Source organism: Syngnathus acus, chromosome 1 (genome assembly GCF_901709675.1).
Source record: "Syngnathus acus chromosome 1, fSynAcu1.2, whole genome shotgun sequence".
NCBI lineage: Eukaryota > Metazoa > Chordata > Actinopteri > Syngnathiformes > Syngnathidae > Syngnathus > Syngnathus acus.
In genome coordinates, this window is record NC_051087.1 from 5,103,124 (window position 1) to 5,121,233 (window position 18,110).

Consider the following 18,110-nt stretch of genomic DNA (forward strand, 5'->3'; position numbering starts at 1 on the left):
GTCCTTCGAGATGCTGGCAACGGTTGTAATTCCTGTGATGCTTGAGTTGATATGATTAGGGAAGGTGAAGGGTTTATGAATGGAGAGCCGGATACCAAAATTACATACAGTACGCTTCAAACTTTCCGTTTTGTTTGTAACTCCATAAGGCATATAAAAAAATGTTTATGCAAATAGGTCCCCGGGCCGGACTAAACTCCCTGGCGGGCCGGTTCCGGCCCGCGGGACGTACGTTTGGCAGAAGATTTAAGGCATTAAAAAAAAAAAAATTGCAGGATGACTCGGTCTGAACAGTCACACTTAACCGTAGAGCAGCTCTCGAGTCTCCCGAGAGTGAGCGTCTAATCTGACTTTCGTTGAGCTGTGGCGGTCTTTTAACCCGGGTTAAAGGCCTATACATTTCAATAGCTGGCAAAAAAAAATACAAATTTGCAAAACAATTACGTACTTACAAGTTGCTTCTTTCTAACCGCTACTTCCGCCCCCAAGCTCTATTTTCTTTTCTTTTTATTCAGGCACAACAGCGGACGACCGTGAACTTGACCCAGAGCTTCAAGACCAGTTCCAGGAGAAGAGAATTGCCATTCTGGTAAACACCAAAAAGGTTATTGTGATGTGATGATTGATTGAGGTTAGTGATCTGATCACCGATCACACATTTTTTTCTCATGGCTCCAGTCACACCTGTGATTTGTTTTTGTTAGATGTAATATCCATATTTGTTGGGGGAAATAAAATAGACTAAATTGGTGCAACACTTCAGGGCAAACTGTTTTCATGCATGGTGTCGCGAATGGCTAAAGGGGTACCTGTGACATTTTTTTCTTTATGCAAATGATGATGGCAATCAAAAAGAAAACCAATTTAAACATCTCAAAATGAACCGTCATATCAGGCTGAGTTGATGCAGTCATGATTGTGAACACTAGAGGTCAGTAAAGTTCCCCTAATTCTATGGTCGGTTTTTTTTTCCTTTCTTCAAACTTTCTGCTCAGGAACTTGTAAGTTCTGTTATGGAGTTTCTCAATGACAAGCCCAACGAGGTAGACTGCAGGCCTCACCCCTTCATGACTGCTCCTGGTTCAGCGACATCCATCACCACCAAGCCCGCGTTGAGTCTGGCTGTGGCCGGGCCCTCGAGTGACAGAGCTGCTGCGTCAATGCGTAGACCCGTGGGATCGCTATGGGGCGAGATGGAATCTCAGAACCCTGCCTGCTTTGATCCAGCGAATGCCGCTGCACACCTACACCTGCTCGGAGAAGCCTTGGGCCTGATTGGTCACCTTCTTAAGGGGACAAAGGTCAGTACATTCCTCCTGAGCAGACACAATTTGACTGAGTGGCGACCAGTCCAGGGTGGAGTCAGCCTTTCATCCACCGTGAGCTAGCATAACCTGCAGCCTCCCAAATAGTCGTACAGAAAACAAACAGATGCATAGTCACTTGCGTGTTCCCAGAAATCAGTGTGTGTGTCCACAAGCTTGTTTCTACTCTTGGACTCTCTGCTGTGTGGGCTTGCTCCATTGATGTGCCTCACCTCACATATACCAGAGCTACATCAGTGCACAGACAACGTGCTGGTAAACAATATGGAACATATACACGAGTACACTATGCATGCTCTGCTGATTATTTGTTTTCTTTCAAAGGATTCCACTCTGGAAAACATTGCCTACATCATGCCAGGATTTTGAACGAATCCACCGGCAGAACTTTATGTTTGTACGTAATGAATGACAAGTCATGGTGACAAGGTTATTATATTTATTGGAAGAACATGTGTTGAATACCTTAAATAAATTCACCATATAACTGGCGCTTCAATAGTTTGAATGCTTTATTGCATAACCTTGCATGTACCATTTATTGACGATTCCAAATTGTCAGTCATGGTGTCACATTTCCAAACGCTCGCAGTTCTGTTGTACAAATCGAAACATTCCAATGACAAAAATATTCAGACATTTATTGAAGTGGGGCAATTATAAAACAGCAGTTTTCTGGGTGTGGTGAAAGTGCCCCGGGATACACCTCCCGCCTCCGCCTTGTTGAGGAATGTCAAGCAGACTGTGGAACCTGTTATACACACACACACAACAATCGCAATGTCTTCAACTTGGGAGTGGTGAAACGACAAATGTGCGATTCCTCTGTTATGCAAGCCGTTACCTGGGAGTTGACACACACCGGACTGGTGTGGATGAGACACACGCTTATGTACCTGCAGGTTCGAACCACAAGACGATAGCGCCGAAAGCTGACTTTACAATCTCGCATTTGAGTGAGGTAACTTTGATTTTGTGCTTGTCGTGTCACGTCTAAAAGTTATTTGTAAAGCTTTCTGGTCCGGTTGGTTTGAGATTCTTGAACATGTGTGTTGGGACGAGAATGAAAAGTTAGTTTTTTTAAATTATGACAATCTAGTGTAATTATGATTTATGTAGCAATATGTAAAAATGTACTATAGTGGATATTCCACAGCTGAACAAGTTTGTCATTGCGCAATATGCCTGACCTTGGAAAAGCTGGATTGAAGCCCATACTTCTTTTGCTTTCGTTGCGGTTCCGATTTGTAACTTTCCGTGTGTTTGCATGAGTCTGTATGAATAAAGTTGTGGTAGAATGCAGTCAAGCAGGCCTGGCAAGTTGTTGCACATTTTAACTGAATTAAAAAAAAAAAAGAAAGAATACAACTGGGGGGACTGTTTGTCCAAACTCATGCGTGAAGGAGGACTTTAACTATGTAGCCGTTCATAACGTGGAATGATTCAATGGTCATAAATGACCTCACCTCTACTGTCGATCACTGAATTGCTTGAAAAAGTTACGCTGTCCAGTATTTCAAAATTTTTTTTTTCAGTTGCTCTTTCCAGCCATTCATAATAGAAAAACCAGAAAGCATCACAGAGCGCTCCAACTCAACACCGTGTGTTTTCATCCTCCAGCCATGAGCAGCCAAGCGCAGCACTACGGCTCGACGCAACCGGAGCTGAGGTTGGTGCTGCTGGGCAACATCGGATGCGGCAAGACGTCGTCGGCCGACACCATCCTGAGCCAGCTGACGGATTTCTCCGCGGCGAGTCCCCGCAGCATCCAGCTGCGCAAGGACTTTGCCGAGGGCAGGATGGTGACCCTGGTCGAGGCCCCCAGGTGGTACTGGAACGGCCTGGAAATGGACGAGGGCGTCAAGAAGGAGACGGTGCGAGCCGTGGCCCTTCTGGAGCCCGGTCCTCATGCCGTTCTATTGCTGGTGCCTATCAGCCAGTTCACTGAGGTTGGTTCCATGATGAAGCGCCTTACTACACACTTTTTGGGAGTGGAAACTCAATTCTTTTGTTTCTTCAAACTAGATGGACGCCCAAGTGCCTACACAGTTGCAGCAAGTGTTTGGAAAAGAAGTTCTGGAGCACACCATGGTGCTACTGACCTGCGGCGATTATCTCATAGGAAGAACCGTGGAAGTGAGTGCCGATGCGGACTTTGAAGAAGTCTGTCTGACATTTTCTCTTGATTTTAGGAAGAGCTCCTTGACATGAAGCTGTCAGACACATGACTCGGTTGCTTATCATATTTCAAAACACATCTGAGGTTACTTTCTTTCCTACAAATATGTATTTAATCTGCAGGAATACCTTCTCAAGGAGAATCCTGGTCTGAGGCAAATGATCGGGCTATGCGGGGGGCGCTACCATGTCATCAATAACCGTCAGCGGCAGGACCGGACCCAAGTTCGGGAGCTTCTGAACAAGGTAGAAGGAGACTGGGTGAGGGTGGGACATAGAGATTGTTTATTTCTTTCATCATTGTGAGTCCCCTTGTTACTCGAAAGGAGGGATTGTCAACCGGTGGTCCTCTAGTGGTCTGTGGCGGTATAGCAGGTGGTCCGCAAAATTGGAAAGAGCAAATAAGAGACCAAGCTGCAGTTACACCTACTGTACACTAGTGGGCACACACATAATGCGTATCGCTTGGGCCTGTTCTAAAAATAGCTCACCAACCATGGTACATTGCACTTTTCGAGGAAATTTTTATATGATCCTTTGAAAATGTAATATAATCGAAAGTAAATTGCTGTATATTGACACTTAGCTTGCGCTACCTTGTTAAATCTCTATATATTGTGCTAAATCGATTTCATGATCCGTGTCTTCACACAGATGAGTATTAGTGATGATTAAGAATTACAAAATACACATTATTAGATAATCAAACTGAGAGCTACTTCTCTCACCTTGTGCCCCCTGCTGTATGTCATACATCACTCGACCGGTTTCAGGTTGCTTTATAATTGAATGTATTATTTTGAGTGTAAGCAAGTCTGACACTTGGAATCCCGTCTAGAGTGAATGTGACATTTAACTGTGTCTGCCAGTATGTGTTTGATTGACTGAAATGAGATATTATCTCCTCTGTCTTTTGTGTAACAGGTGGAGGACATGGTGAGCAAAAGCGGGGTGTTCTCCCTCAAAACAAAAGAGGAGAGGGAAATGGAGGAGCGCGTGCAGCAGAGGAAGAGAGAGCTGATGGAAAAATTCCGGATGCAAAAGGAAGAGAAAAGGGAAGCCTTCGCGTCCAGCTACACACCAAACGTTGACACGGCGAGGAGTGTCGAGAGAGTCGAGTCATACAGAGATGCTTGGGAGAGGAGGAGAGAAGACGAGATGGACAACGTCAATGGAGGAGTGTCTGAGGTGATTCAGTCTCGTCCGGCACCAGGAGGCTGGCACTCGGGCCGAATTGATGATCAGGAGGAGAGACTTTCATCCAGACTCAATGCAGGTAGGCAGCTAATAAAATGAAAAAACACAACAACAAACATAATAACTTGACAAGTTGACGAGTTTGTGAGATGCCTGTTGAGAAATTATTCTATTTGGCCTTTAGATGGAGCTAGACTCTCACAAATGATGAATGAACAAACCGGACCAAAAGTCGTTTCCACTCGTAAGACGCAGTCACGCACGCATGGCTGATGTTTACAACGGCTGATGAGTTGCTTATTAAGCCATTTGTCTCAGTCCATCACAGAATCAACAGCTTTGAGGAGACTTCCCCTGAGGCCTATCCCACCTCCTTCTCTGATACCCCGGCCTCCGTCTATGACCCCGTCCTTGCCACAACCCGCGTGTCCTCGCCATCCTCTCCGGAGCTGCGTTTAGTATTGATCGGACGATCCGGAGCGGGGAAAAGTGCGGCTGGCAACGCTATCCTGGGCCACGATGTGTTTGAGTCCAGGCCTGACAGTCTGATCGCCATCACTCAGGAGTGCGTCAAGAAGAAAGCAGTCGTTGCTGGAAGAAGGGCCAGTATTATTTTTATTTGAATTTTGTGATTATTTCTGCAAATTCATGGGCTCTGACCACACCAAAAATGTCAAGCTTTTCTGTTTACAATAGTTATGTTCCAGTCTACACCAGAAAAATCAGAATGCTGGGAAAATGAATTAATTTCCAAAATAAAGAACAAAATTCAATTTGGAAGCCACCCCAAGAAATCCAGGAAATAGTAAGACCATAATTTGCTTCATCTCCTCCTCTCCCATAGGTGGCAGTAGTGGACACCCCAGACTGGTTCCACTCGGAACGTACCCCCGATGAGGTGCGATCTCAGATCTCCTCTTGCGTGGCCCTGTCCAGTCCGGGTCCCCACGCCTTCCTCCTGTGCGTCCCAACGGACCAGCCGGCCAAGATGGAGCTGCAGGCCCTCTGCGCCCTGGAGACCGTCTTTGGGCCGGATGTCGTCGGGAAACACACGCTGGTCCTCTTCACGCACGCCGATCTTCTGAGGAAGAGCGGGAAGGCCGGCAGAGACGACATCGAGACGTATATCGCGACTCGACGTGATGATTTATTAAAATTGGTGGAGAAATGCGGGGACAGGTTCCATGTGCTGGATAGAGGCGGTCACGGGGGAAATGTGGAGGAGCTCCTGGAGAAGGTGGAGCAGATAGTGACCGAGGCCGGGGGGGAGTGTTACTCCAGCCCCGCTTTCCAAGAGGCCGAGAGCCGAGTGAGGGAGATGCAGGCCGAGATCGCGAGGGAAAGGAGACGGCAGAAGCAAGAGGAAGAATGCCTCGGCGAGCAGTTTCGGGGGGAGAGGCGCTCCCTCTATCCTTACATGCAGACCGTGGCCGAGGCCGAAGAGGAAGTGAGAGAGGAAGAGGTTGAGAAAACACGAGCCGAGGCCGAGAGGAGTGTTAGCACCATGAATATTGAGAGCCTTCCGCCGATTACCATGGCATACTTGTCCCCTTCAATGTTCCAGTCCATGAGGGAAAGAGTGCAGTCGAACGCAAAGATGTTGCCCAAGCTGTTTTCTGTCAGCTCGGTGTGGGTCAACGATGGTGCCAAGAAGGTGATGGGCAGTTCGGTGTGGGGCTCGGTGGGCAGCGGCGCACAGAACGTACAGAAGACGGTGGCCCAAAGTCCCGTGTGGGGGAAGGTGGGCGCTCAAGCCGGGCATGTCTCCAAGCTAGTGGGAGACAGACTCCCCAAGGTGGTGGTAGATGGCTCCAGCTGGGTCGGCTCCGGAGCCAAAGTCGTGGCGGACGGCTCCATGCGTGTCGGATCCGGGATTGGAAGCAGAGCGAAGGTTGTGGCCCAGAGTCCCGTGTGGGGAAAGGTTGGCTCCGGCGCCAAACTGGTGGCTGACGGTTCAGTGCGACTCGGAACCGGACTAGGTGCCGGAGCAAAGAAGGTGGCCCAGAGTCCAGTGTGGGGCAAGATGGGCTCTGGGGCCAAAGCGGGTGCCAAAATAGTCAGCGAGAGCTCATTGTGGCAGAAAACGGTGGCCAACGCCAAAAAGGTGCCGAAGCTCGTCATCGTGGGCGCATTGCTGGGGCTGGCGCTGGGAGTGTTTTTGGCGGGGGCCATCGGCGGAGCTGTGGGGGCCGTCGGCGGTTCTGCGGCCACTGAGTTGGGCAGGCGAAGGTTTGCCAAGAAAAGCACGCCGGAAAAGGCCGTGAGTAACATTGATAGGCGAGTGAACGACACGGTCGAGTCACTGGTCAGACAAGGAGACAAAGTCATGAAAACGGAATGAAACAAATTGACCAAAGCATATTATGACAGTGGCCGTGGGTGTTTAGAGACTGTAAATAATGTGTACATATTGCGAAAAAATGTCAAAATAAAATCGAGACATGGGAATAAATTAGGCCAGTTTTGTGGAATTGAGATTGCGATTACAGGTCAGTGCGTTCGATAGTCTTTAGCCGAAAAGACATTTCTCGTACTGACCGCTCACCACACTGCATTCATAATTCACATTGCATTTTAAAAATAATTTTCATCTCTGAGTTTTACGACGCAATTGATGTCTAGATGTGTGCAATAGGTTTGAGTGAAATTGAAATGTTTGACGTATTATTGACTTGTGTGCATGATTAGAATAGAAATAAAAACATTTGATATTATCCTCTTGTTTTTTGTCACTATCTCTAACTGCAAATATAGCAAAGTCGTAAAATGCCTGCCAATTAGTTCATTACAGTATTAGGCTGGTTAAAAGTTATGTAAACACAGTTTGGTCTGTTTGTATTTTGTTTTGTAGTTTGTTCCGGAGGCAGAAGGGTGGAGGTGCTGACCTTTTATCTTCAAGAGTCAGATTGGCCAACTTCACCCCTCTTGGCCTCCTGTAGATGAGGTAAACACACCACCGGCCCACAATGCAACAGACTTTTTTTTTTTTTTTGATGGACCGGCTCAAAATTTGTTTATTTGAACAAAATTATGTTATGATTTAGGGTTGCAATGTTTAATGAAATGTATGAAAGACTTGTTTTCATTCATTTTGTTATGTTATTTATACATAATTACCTGAACAATGATTTGATCAAATTAAATATTTCACTAGTTTTATTATAATTTAAAGTGAACAAATAAAGTGAACAATTATTTGATCACATTAAATATTTCACTAATTGTATTAGAATTTTATTTCATTAAATTTATTAAATATTTTAACACATTTAAAAACAAACATCAGTCCTATTGTGGTCACTATTGTATTATTTACAATAAATTAATTCACCAAATATTTTTTGCGATTATCTTTACCAATGAATTGGATCAATTATAAATGGCCCACTCGCATTGAGTATCCCACTCCTGTTTTGATGGGTAATTTCTTTTTCCTCAATACTTTTTTTTTTTTTTCCTGGTCTCCTTTTTTTGGTTTGGTGACCCCACCCCAATCAATGTGGTTTCGGGGTTGTGCAAACTTCCTGTTCTGTGGTCCAGAACATGGGTGCATAAGGCTTCCCAGAAAGAGCTTGGGACGGTTTTCTGTCCACCCCTCGCAGCTTCCATGCAGTTGCCACATTAACGCCTCAACATATCCGATATGTATCAAGCCACCCCCACAAGGAAGCTAATGAACAGCCCTGCCCAAGACATTAAATCCCATCTTGAACCACATCCTACATCTTGACACATTACCACACATTTACAGTTGCTGTGGTTACATAAATCCTTGCTGGTTGTCAAACAACACAATGACACACACACGCGCACACAAAAAAGTACCCCTGAAAAACATGACGGGATTATGATAAAGGTATTTTTCCCATGACTGCCATTGTCACAATATAATGTCAGCAAATGGTAACATCCGGCTTAAGGTTGTCACGGCGCTTTTTTTTTTTTTTTTTAACCTACTATTTATAACTCATGTTATTAATCTGTTATCATCAGCACATAATCTGAAAAAAAATAGAACATTATTGTGTGAGCCAAGCCAGCAACACGAGCTCTAAACTGCCCTTAGTGCGTTTCAAAACAAGCTTTCTTTCTTAGGATCAAATGTAACGCATTGCAACAAAAATGAATTGTGCAAACCGTAAAAAGTTTGCACTTTACTAAAAGATACACAACATACAAGATGACTTTCATTTCTAATATGAGAGCGCGGTAGCAGAACAAGCGGTGGCTCGCTTCCTTTTGTTCTCACCGCTCTTCATTTGTAGCTGCCACCATTCTTATTTGACCTTTGACCTTGGCCAGAGTGCCACGTGTCACCACAGAGGTTTTTGTCCCAAAGCTGTCCTCGCTGTTCACGTCGCTGTCGCTACAGGAGCTGGTGGCCGAGCCCGCCAGCCGAATGGCCGAATCGGTGGAGTCTCGATTACGCCGGCAGGTTCTCGTTACCGCGGGACTGGTTGAAGGCGGGGAGGCGCCTTGGGATGGAGGAGGCGTGTCACACTGATAAAGAGGCTCCAGTTTGTTGTCCAGGCCGGACGAGTCCATCTTCCGTGGCTCATCCTCGTCCTCCTCAGGGTCCCTTCTCTCGTCCTGTGCTTGGTCGTCCAGCAGGGTGACCAGGAAGTTGATGTACTTGACCGCCAGACGCAGGATCTCATTCTTGCTCAGCTTTTTGTCAGGCGGATGCGTGGGGATGAGCTTCCGCAGTTCTGAGAAGGCGCCGTTCACGTTCTGCTGCCGCCAGCGCTCGCGGCTGTTGGTGAAAACGCGGCGGGCGATTTTTTGAGGAGGACCGGCTGAACGCACACAAAAAAAAAGCCATCGGAAGATTAGAACTAAAGCAAGGCAGCTTTATTTATGTTGTGCATTTAGTCAACGTACAGCATATATATTTTTTTGTATATACTCACAATCATGAATCTCCATCTCAAAGTGCGAGGAAGGTCTTCTCTTAACTCGGACGTTGGAAATGACACTGTAGCTTCCGCCAGAGGTGCCCAAGAAAGAACTGAAGGAAGAAAATAATCAGTAAAAAAAAAAAAACACCAAACACGAGAAAGGTGGATGTTGTTAGTTTGATTGGAGGCGTCATTGATTGCGAGCGCATCGTGGAGAATTTGAGGCCAGCCTAATAAAGGTCACTTAGTGGATGATTGAATGGATGACTCAATCGGACGAGGACAGACCAAGCAGTCGTACAGGGAGCTAATGTGCACAATTCTACCTCTGCTGTGAGAGAAAATCCTTTTTTGGAATCAGGAAGAGTTGCACAGTTGGTAAAGAGGAGCTGCCAGTTTTTTCTTGTCGCATTTAATTGTGCACATTTTTTATGATGTGAGTCTTCAAGTGTGATCAAATATAAAACATGGTTAAACATGGAATGTAAAATTAAAAAGAATGTTTGGTTGAGAGCTTGATGGCTGAGTTGGTTTGCCTGGCTTACAGTTCTGAGAAAGTATGTATGTACCGTATTTTCCGGACTATAAGACTCACCTAAAAACCTAAACTTTTCTCAAAAGCCGACAGTGCGCCTTATAGTCCAATGCGCCTTATATATGGACCAAATTCCTAAATTTAAACTGGCCCGAAGCATTGTGTCATGAAATCAATCATAAGTGGCCCGCTGAAGATTATCAATCATGAATCAAAAAGACTATGAATCATTATTTTGTGATTATAAAGTGACTTGTTGCGTCTGAAGTTGAAATTAAAAAGATAAAATGGAGAATGATTTGATGTGGATTAAAAATCTGACATGATGCATTAATGGTGCGCCTTATAGTCCAGTGTGCCTTATATAAGGACAAAGTTTTAAAATGGGCCAATCATTGAAGGTGCGCCTTATAGTCCGGTGCACCATATAGTCCGGAAAATACGGTATGTATGTATGTATGTCACCTGGAGTAGAATGGATGAGCAGAATGCAGGTACGTCTGAGGCAGCATGGATGGACCGCCTCCTCCACCGGACCCCGGCAAGGCTCCCGAACCATTGCCGGGCAGACAGGCCAGCTGAGTCCGACGCAGCTCCAAGTGAGGAGGCTTATTGGGAATGGGGTGCAGGGCGGTCAGCGGTGGGTTGGGGATGGCGAGAGGGGGCTTGCTATGGGCCAGGCTGATGACGGGGATGTGCGAAGGAAGTGACGATGATGAGGATGTACTTGAAGAAGGTCGAGGTGAGAGGGGACCCAGGTTGGTCTTTACCGGGAGCAGTGGCGGCGGGGATGCAATTGTTGGCGACTTGGTGGGGGAACCACTTGTTACCGGTCCTCCTTGATGCCCTTCTGTCTCCATGACAACGGGCTCAATGCGTTCAGCGGTCAATACGGCCGTCTCTGTGTTTTCGCGGACCTCTTTGTCCTCTGAAGCGCACGACGGGGGCGAGGGACAGGGAAGGGGTTGAGGGGAAGTGTGCGGCTCTGAGGGGTTCATCCTCCCCATCATGGTGCAAACTCAGTGTGTGTTGTCTTTACGACTTTGAAAGATGATGTCGTCTAACATGCTAATGTGCAACACTTAATACACTGCATGTTTGCTTTTTGCATTTTTCTCTTACAGATTTTTGCTGTCGCTTTTTACGTGACCTACATTTTTCATAATGGCAACTCAAAGTGTCACATAGTTAGCCTTCCACACCAGTACCTTGGTCCACCTTTATTGAGCCAAGGCACATCTCTTGAAATACAAAAATCCCACCGCACACAGCCAAAGCAAAGAATTCACAAAATGTATATGTACTGAAAAAAAAAATGTGATATTGTCACAACTGACGGCCTCTTTAGATAAATCAAAAGTTACTATTTTGTTGGACAAATGGCAGCAGGTGGATACACAGGTTCATCGTCCCATCTGCCATCTAGTGGCAGGGCATTTAATTGTTTGGCCTCTCACCATACGTCGCTAGCATATCTAGACATTTTTTGTTGTGAGTAAACAATCATATTTGGAGCATTTAAATAAAATCCACAGTGGTTGGGAATCACTGCACTACACAAGAGTGAGAATCATAAACCTCGTGTGCTCTAATCCTCCATTTGCACCGCCACTTTAATTTGGGCATAACTTTTGAGAGTAACTTTCAAACATTGCACTCAAGTGACCCTCAAAGGAGATTTGAATGCAACGTGACCCAAAGTGGATTTTTGTATTTGTTCTTAACACACATGTTGCATTGAGGATTCTCTGACGTGTCAAATGAATTTGTCCGTGTGTGTGTGTTTGTGTTGGGAGGATGTGAGTCAAAATCCGTTAAAGCGTTGAAAACGTTCCCGGCTGGCGAAGATTGGATGCATATCAAAGCGTCTGGGAAACAAAAGAAACACACGTGGGATTTAGGGTATAGTTGGCGTATATATTTAGGGAAGGATCTACAGTCAAGTTTTGCATGCCACGAGGGGACACAAGAATGTGGTGGAGGGAAATGCTGATCACTAATAAAGACATTTCATTGAATTGCTGCAGTGCAAAGGCTTTCGGTGAAGATTGTGAGTCACCATCATCGTGTAGGTTTTGCAATCGAGCTTGTTCCTGTTTTGTTGCCACTTAATGGTCATGACATTTTATTTTAGACAGTTCCCTCTTTCACAATGAGGCACTGTTGCCGAGCTTGTTGTTTTAGATCAACATTGCAAATGAATGAATTGGACATTTTGCGCCTTTTGAAATGAGCAAATTGATTTTTATCACATATTGTATTTCATTTATAAATAGTGTTAAGTAGTCAGCAGTTTCAAAATGGAAATATTCCCTTGAATAATAATTACTCTCAACTTGTTTTCTCTTTGTATATATAGAACGGTACATACAACAATATAAATCATGAATTTAAATTAATTGTTTTTGTTTATGATGATTAATTGTAAAGCAAATAATTGTGTGTATATCTAGCAATTGTAGGTAGTGTTTTTATTCATCAATATATAATGATACATATTGCTTGCCATGAAATATTTATGGATTTTTAAATCTATGAAAATAAACAAAATACAAAATATAGATTTAAAAAAATAATAATTATTTAGGTGTTCACGTAAAATAAAAATGCTATGTAAATGACAGCTATGCAGATATGTGATGATTACATGTTTATATTGTAGCAAAAAAATGAATGGCTGCAAATTTAGTTTAAATTGCTAAATACATTTATTAGACTATCACTCAAATATATTTTAGGCCACAGCTGCCCTAAACAAACAGCATTGGTAGGTAACAAATAATTGTTTTGGTTAATGTAATGGTTAATACAATTGAATGTAAAAACATTATTATTTTTTAAAAATTTACATAAAATGAAAACCTCATTTTTATTTTTTTCAAATCGACATAAAAATAAAACATACCTCTAAGAAAAATTGTAATGTATTGTAATTTCTTAAGATGTCCAAATTATATTGTCTTACTATACTTGTATTTCAGAACAAAAAAAATGTTTTAGTGGCTGACTGTTAGGCTTGAATAATTTAATTTGTGACTTTCCAGTCTAACCTATATATGCAAATATATATTCAACTCAGTGTGAAATTTCCAACTCCCTCTTAAAACGGTAAACCGCTAAGAATTCTGAAATTAAAAAGGTAGCATTGAAGCATCTCTTCATGACAGGTGGTCTCATAAATATGCAAAGCAATATGTATATAAACAAAAACAATACTCACACAAACATGATGAGGCTTGCGAGTCCAGAATTGTGTCATAAAAGCGTTGAGTCTCATGTAATGCCTCATCATCAACGTTTCGTTCTGTATTCGAAACCAAAATTATCTGACACGCGACTCACGCAATGCTTTCTTTTGGAAAAGTAAAAAAAAAAAGCATGTAGATCCAGAAGTGGAGGAACACAATGCTTTTGTGCTATCCAATGAGAGCAAAAGAAGAGTGGAGGCACATTTGGGGATGATGTTGACATTGCTGTCATCCCTCAAGTGCTCGCTCACTCACTGTCTGTCTGTCTGTCTGTCTGTCTGTTAGTCGCCAAGACAACACAATGCTGTAACTGGCTGCCAGTCGGAATGCTGGGACGAGAGAGAGAGAGAGAGAGAGAGAGAGAGAGAGAGAGAGAGAGAGAGAGAGAGATGGACAGACAGACAGACAGAGAAGCTGGTAGGTATGAAGGTGAGGTGTGTGTTTGTGTGTGTGTGCGTGTGTGTGTGCGTGTATGTGTGTGTGTGTGTATGTATGTGTGTGTGTGTGTGCGTGCGTGTGTGTGTGTGTGTGTGTGTGTGTGTGTGTGTGTGTGTGTGTTCCCTGTTGCAGGGAGTTTTCCGCTCCCTGCTGGACAAGAGGATGTGCTGCTACAATGTGGTGGCTGCTGATAAGAGCCTCAAAGCTGCCTGTGGCCTACAGATAAGAGACCTCCACTGCCCCCCACCCACAATACCAACACCAAGTCCCCACCACCACAACAATCACACACACTTTTCATAACACACAGACAGCTTGAGGTATGCACACGCGTGCGCAGACACACACACACGCACACGCTTCTCATGGTCAGTAGTAGACTGATTGGATTGCAATCAGCCTACTGCACACACCTTGTTCATACATGATTATGCTCGTGCAGAAAATATGGAAGTATATTAAAAAAAAAACAGCAACTTGATTATTGCTTTGACACCCATGTGAAAACAGGAACATGTATGTGATTATACAGTACAATACAGATCTGTTCTAAAAATAAGCAATAGACGTCAATGCTAATGCGACTGTCTTGTTTTAATGTTAGCTATAGCATAGAAGCAATAAAAAGAGCAGGACTCACCTATTGTACAAATACGTGGCAAACTTGCTTGTGCAGTTGAGACAGTTCGGAGAGAGGTCAGTACTATTAATATCTGCAAACAGAAAGCTAGCGCAGTAAGACTTAGGAGGTTTTTAAGAGGTTACGCTTAACCTAATTCTATGCTATTGTTGTTGTTTTCAAAGTTTGTAATTACCGTATTTTCCGCACTTTAAGGCGCACCGGATTATAAGGCGCACCTTCAATGAATGGCCCATTTTAAAACTTTGTCCGTATACAGTATAAGGCGCACCGGATTATAAGGCGCATAGAATAAATAACTCAACGTTGCTCAAATGTTAACGCAATCACAATATAGTAACACGAAATAGTGAAAACAATAACAATATATCAATAACTCAATGTTGCTCAAACGTTAATATCACACAACACACAAAATAAACACGTAAAGCTTACTTTAATAAGTTAGTCCTCACCCACGAATCCATATTGGTCCATATATAAGGCGCATCGGATTATAAGACGCACTTTTGAGAAAATTGGAAGTTTTTAGGTGCGCCTAATAGTGCAGAAAATACGGTATTCCCTACATACACACTGGTAACCAAAATTCCATCCTATAGCTCCAAAAAAACGAGAGCATGCTAGAGACAAACAGTTTTGGATTCTGCACCCTAAAACAGCTGTCAGAAAAAACAATTTGTGTGTCTCACAAGATGGAACATTTTTCATTCATGGAACTTGAGTGGGAATTTGGGATGTGTTGGCATTGAGCACCTGTGTCGCTGATGGCCAATAAGCGTCGTCATCATGGCCACTTTCCTCTCCAACTTCCTTCCTAAATGTGCCTCATCATAGCTGCTCTTTGTTCTCGGGCAAGCGATGGTCGTCTGCTGCTGTCGCAACCTGGAGGTCAGCACCTCTTTTCCATTCCCTCGGTGGTTTCCTCCTCAGACGCTCACCCGCACACACTCATGATGTCCACTCTACTGTAATGTGACCTTGGAGGTCCTGGGAAAGACAAGGCTTTGCTGAGTAACTCCGTGACAAATCTGTCATCAGCACCATACTGTACCCTGTGCTCGTCATCATCATCATCATCATCATCATCATCATGGCTGCACATGAGAGTGCATGTGCAGGTGACGATTGAAAGTCGGAGCTAGTGTTTTTTTCTTTGGGGGGCCATGGGGGGGATCAAGTATATCTTAGGTGGCCTGTAAAATATTTTTTGTCAAACCCATTTTTTTTTTACAAAATTGCTGATTAAGGGATGGATAGAAATGTGGAAAAAAACCAGATGAAAATATCCAAATTTTGCTCATTTGCATCCAACAGCTGCAGTTCATCTTGATCAACCCATCAACACACAAAAATACATTTGGGACTGAAACAAAATCTAGAGAGAATTGACTTCATCCTGCTCATCTTAATCTGACAAGGGGGCGTTTGGAATGAAAAAAAATATATTTGTTTAAAAAAAAAAGAAAGTCGGTGTAAACCTGACAGTTGTACATGAGTAAAATCTAGAAGCATTGCAATTGATTAAAAAAATATTAAATATTAATCTATTTTAGATTAAATTTAAAGGACACACACACACACGCACACACACAGAGCGAAACGAGACACACTCCACCAAGTGGCCATGTTTCCTTTGCAGCATGTAAACACAATTGTGTGCACGGTGATAGTGATCATAGGAGCTAATTGTTTGGAGCAATATTCACGGTGCAATTGATGGAGAAAGTGGCAAACAATGGTGCAAACACTTGCCAGGACACACGCGCTCATTGTCTTTTATTATCTTCATTGTCCTGAACAATTCATAATATGAGTAAAATAAGTAATATTATGGCATTAACCCTTCTGCGCATTATTGTGGTCAGGTTCTAGTTAATCCTAATTCTCAGAGTAGCAAAGAAAATAAATTATGACTTTCATGTAATATTTTAAAAAATCTGTTAAAATGATGGCTTTATTATATAAATAGTTGGCTTTATGATTAAATTAAATAAATAAATGGTCAATATTAGGACCAATTTTTTTCTTCTTTTTTTTTTTAAACTTGATGAATATTTTCTCTCGATTATTTGAATCCTCCAGAACTGTGACAGCATCAATCGCATGTCGATGGTCACACATGGCTCAGTTTCCCAGGATGCACCTGGCAGGGGGCGAGTGAGCGGATGCAGGCTCCAGCTGTTTCCTGTGCACACTTCCTGGTTCGCTTTTAAGAGGCCTGATGGTTGGGCTATATAGTGGAGCTGACAAGGGCACTTGGATTACAGACTTTTCCACATAGGATATGTCTGCCATGGCCACAGGTGGAGGATAGCATCACTAACTTTCACATAAACTGTGGATTGAAAACAAAAGATGCAGGCGCAGGGACATTGACTGAACGATTCAAGGATAAACAGTCTATCTCTCTTTAGACTTCCTTTAGGGGATTTCAGGCTAATGAGAACATAATGGACCCAATCAATTGTTTCCTCGATTGAACACACCCTCTACTTTCCTCATCAACACTTGGACACAAGCCAGGGACGCTGCGCTGAGAAGAACACAGAGAAATGCACTCACTGGCCACTTTATTAGGTACATCTGATTATGGTACCTGCGGGGGTCAAATGACCTCTCAACTTTGTTTAATATGGCTCCTTTTTTTTTTTATGTGAATGCCGGTAAAAGTGTAGATTCATAAATAAGTGTCCCTTTTTTTTTGCAAACGATGCCATACAGATAAAAATTGATTATCTGGTGTAAGATCCATTGTTGGTGTGTTGTGAGAGTATCCTCCGGTCACGGTGACACAGTCTTCCTTGTGTCATATTTCTCATCATCAGCACTTGCACGGCCCAAATTCCACCGTTGCATTCGAGTGTGGCTTGTTGTCGACCTCCATCCTGTAATAATAGGAAACGCTGCATCGCTTTCCAACTTTCTCTCACACGCTTCTCTCATTGTCCTTCTGCTCCTTGCTAGCGTGAACTGAAATGTTGTTATATGAAGTATCCGTCCGGCCTTAAGGTTTGATTTTATTACCATATGTGAGACCTAACTCCATTGTAACCACACAAAAGCGCTTGAATGCCAATTGCGTGACTACATTTTCAGTAGGCAGATTTCTGCATCATTTGTTATTTGAATATAAATACAAGCTTCATGTGGTGTATTATTATTATTATTATTATTATTATTATTATTATTATTATTATTATTATTATTATTATTAGGGTCGTGGGTGAGCTGCCACCTGGAATCCATGAGGACTGAAAAGTAGCAACAAAAAAGACTGCTTCCACTTTTGAGTGAAAGTTTTTTTTTGTGCAAGGTCTTCCACGCAAAATTTAGTTGACTGAATCAAACCATTGACGTGAGTACAGTGCCCTCTAGTGGTCTAAGAAATATTCTACAGTTTTATCGTTTTGCCACTAGAGGGCAAAAATCGCTTACCGTTCAACATTTTGTGTACTTCACGGTACCTCAACGCGTTAATAAAATGACGTTTGGAACAGAAATTAGATTAAAAATAATAAGTTATTTGTATGTGTACACGTGTTCATTAAATCAAGGTCAAGCCAAAAATGTGTTTGTGATTATAACTTCATCAAATCATACTGATGAATTTGGCTTGTTATTTTCACTTTGCTTATTTTCTGACATCCA

The 18,110-nt window shown here is 43.2% G+C and overlaps 3 protein-coding genes and 1 long non-coding RNA gene across 5 annotated transcripts; 3 read left to right on the top strand and 1 right to left on the bottom strand.

The window, feature by feature from the left end:
- The first annotated feature begins 415 nt into the window (after nt 1-415).
- Nucleotides 416-1,824, top strand: LOC119136462 (HMG box-containing protein 4-like). Its single transcript, XM_037275368.1, has 4 exons — nt 416-589; nt 996-1,301; nt 1,458-1,580; nt 1,650-1,824. The coding sequence occupies exons 2-4, from the start codon at nt 1,014-1,016 to the stop codon at nt 1,692-1,694; spliced, it is 456 nt and encodes a 151-aa protein (XP_037131263.1). The 5' UTR covers nt 416-589; nt 996-1,013; the 3' UTR covers nt 1,695-1,824.
- Nucleotides 1,825-2,063: 239 nt separating this feature from the next.
- LOC119120672 lies at nt 2,064-7,128 on the top strand. 2 transcript variants are annotated; one of them, XM_037248165.1, is made up of 9 exons: nt 2,064-2,286; nt 2,946-3,274; nt 3,351-3,461; nt 3,627-3,749; nt 4,428-4,779; nt 4,885-4,944; nt 5,019-5,302; nt 5,545-7,068; nt 7,103-7,128. In XM_037248165.1, exons 2-8 carry the CDS (start codon nt 2,948-2,950, stop codon nt 7,039-7,041), a joined length of 2,754 nt encoding a protein of 917 aa, XP_037104060.1. In that variant the 5' UTR covers nt 2,064-2,286; nt 2,946-2,947; the 3' UTR covers nt 7,042-7,068; nt 7,103-7,128. The 2 variants fall into 2 exon arrangements, with proteins under 2 accessions (XP_037104060.1, XP_037104830.1); XM_037248935.1 differs by lacking the exon at nt 4,885-4,944 and having other exon boundaries at nt 2,065-2,286; nt 5,545-7,128.
- Nucleotides 7,129-8,111: 983 nt separating this feature from the next.
- Nucleotides 8,112-13,834, bottom strand: lyl1 (LYL1 basic helix-loop-helix family member). The gene is made up of 4 exons (XM_037270449.1): nt 13,354-13,834; nt 10,599-12,001; nt 9,611-9,708; nt 8,112-9,496 (listed from the first exon to the last, which is right to left on the bottom strand). The coding sequence occupies exons 2-4, from the start codon at nt 11,141-11,143 to the stop codon at nt 8,946-8,948; spliced, it is 1,194 nt and encodes a 397-aa protein (XP_037126344.1). The 5' UTR covers nt 11,144-12,001; nt 13,354-13,834; the 3' UTR covers nt 8,112-8,945.
- Nucleotides 13,835-15,145: 1,311 nt separating this feature from the next.
- On the top strand, nt 15,146-17,607 carry LOC119137839. The gene is made up of 2 exons (XR_005101076.1): nt 15,146-15,580; nt 16,545-17,607. It is a non-coding gene; the product is annotated as an uncharacterized LOC119137839 (long non-coding RNA).
- The last annotated feature ends 503 nt before the right edge of the window (nt 17,608-18,110 follow it).

Bases quoted from the DNA above. Each gene is read 5' to 3' on its own strand.
- LOC119136462 (XM_037275368.1), top strand. From the start codon at position 1,014: ATGGAGTTTCTCAATGACAAGCCCAACGAGGTAGACTGCAGGCCTCAC. The intron at 1,302-1,457 runs GTCAGTACATTC...GCGTGTTCCCAG, and splicing joins ACCTTCTTAAGGGGACAAAG to AAATCAGTGTGTGTGTCCAC. The intron at 1,581-1,649 runs GTAAACAATATG...TTTCTTTCAAAG, and splicing joins AGTGCACAGACAACGTGCTG to GATTCCACTCTGGAAAACAT.
- LOC119120672 (XM_037248165.1), top strand. From the start codon at position 2,948: ATGAGCAGCCAAGCGCAGCACTACGGCTCGACGCAACCGGAGCTGAGG. The intron at 3,462-3,626 runs GTGAGTGCCGAT...TTTAATCTGCAG, and splicing joins TCATAGGAAGAACCGTGGAA to GAATACCTTCTCAAGGAGAA. The intron at 4,780-4,884 runs GTAGGCAGCTAA...TTTGGCCTTTAG, and splicing joins TTCATCCAGACTCAATGCAG to ATGGAGCTAGACTCTCACAA.
- lyl1 (XM_037270449.1), bottom strand. From the start codon at position 11,143: ATGATGGGGAGGATGAACCCCTCAGAGCCGCACACTTCCCCTCAACCC. The intron at 9,709-10,598 runs GTGACATACATA...TTCTTCCTTCAG, and splicing joins GCTCATCCATTCTACTCCAG to TTCTTTCTTGGGCACCTCTG. The intron at 9,497-9,610 runs GTGAGTATATAC...GTGTGCGTTCAG, and splicing joins TGAGATGGAGATTCATGATT to CCGGTCCTCCTCAAAAAATC.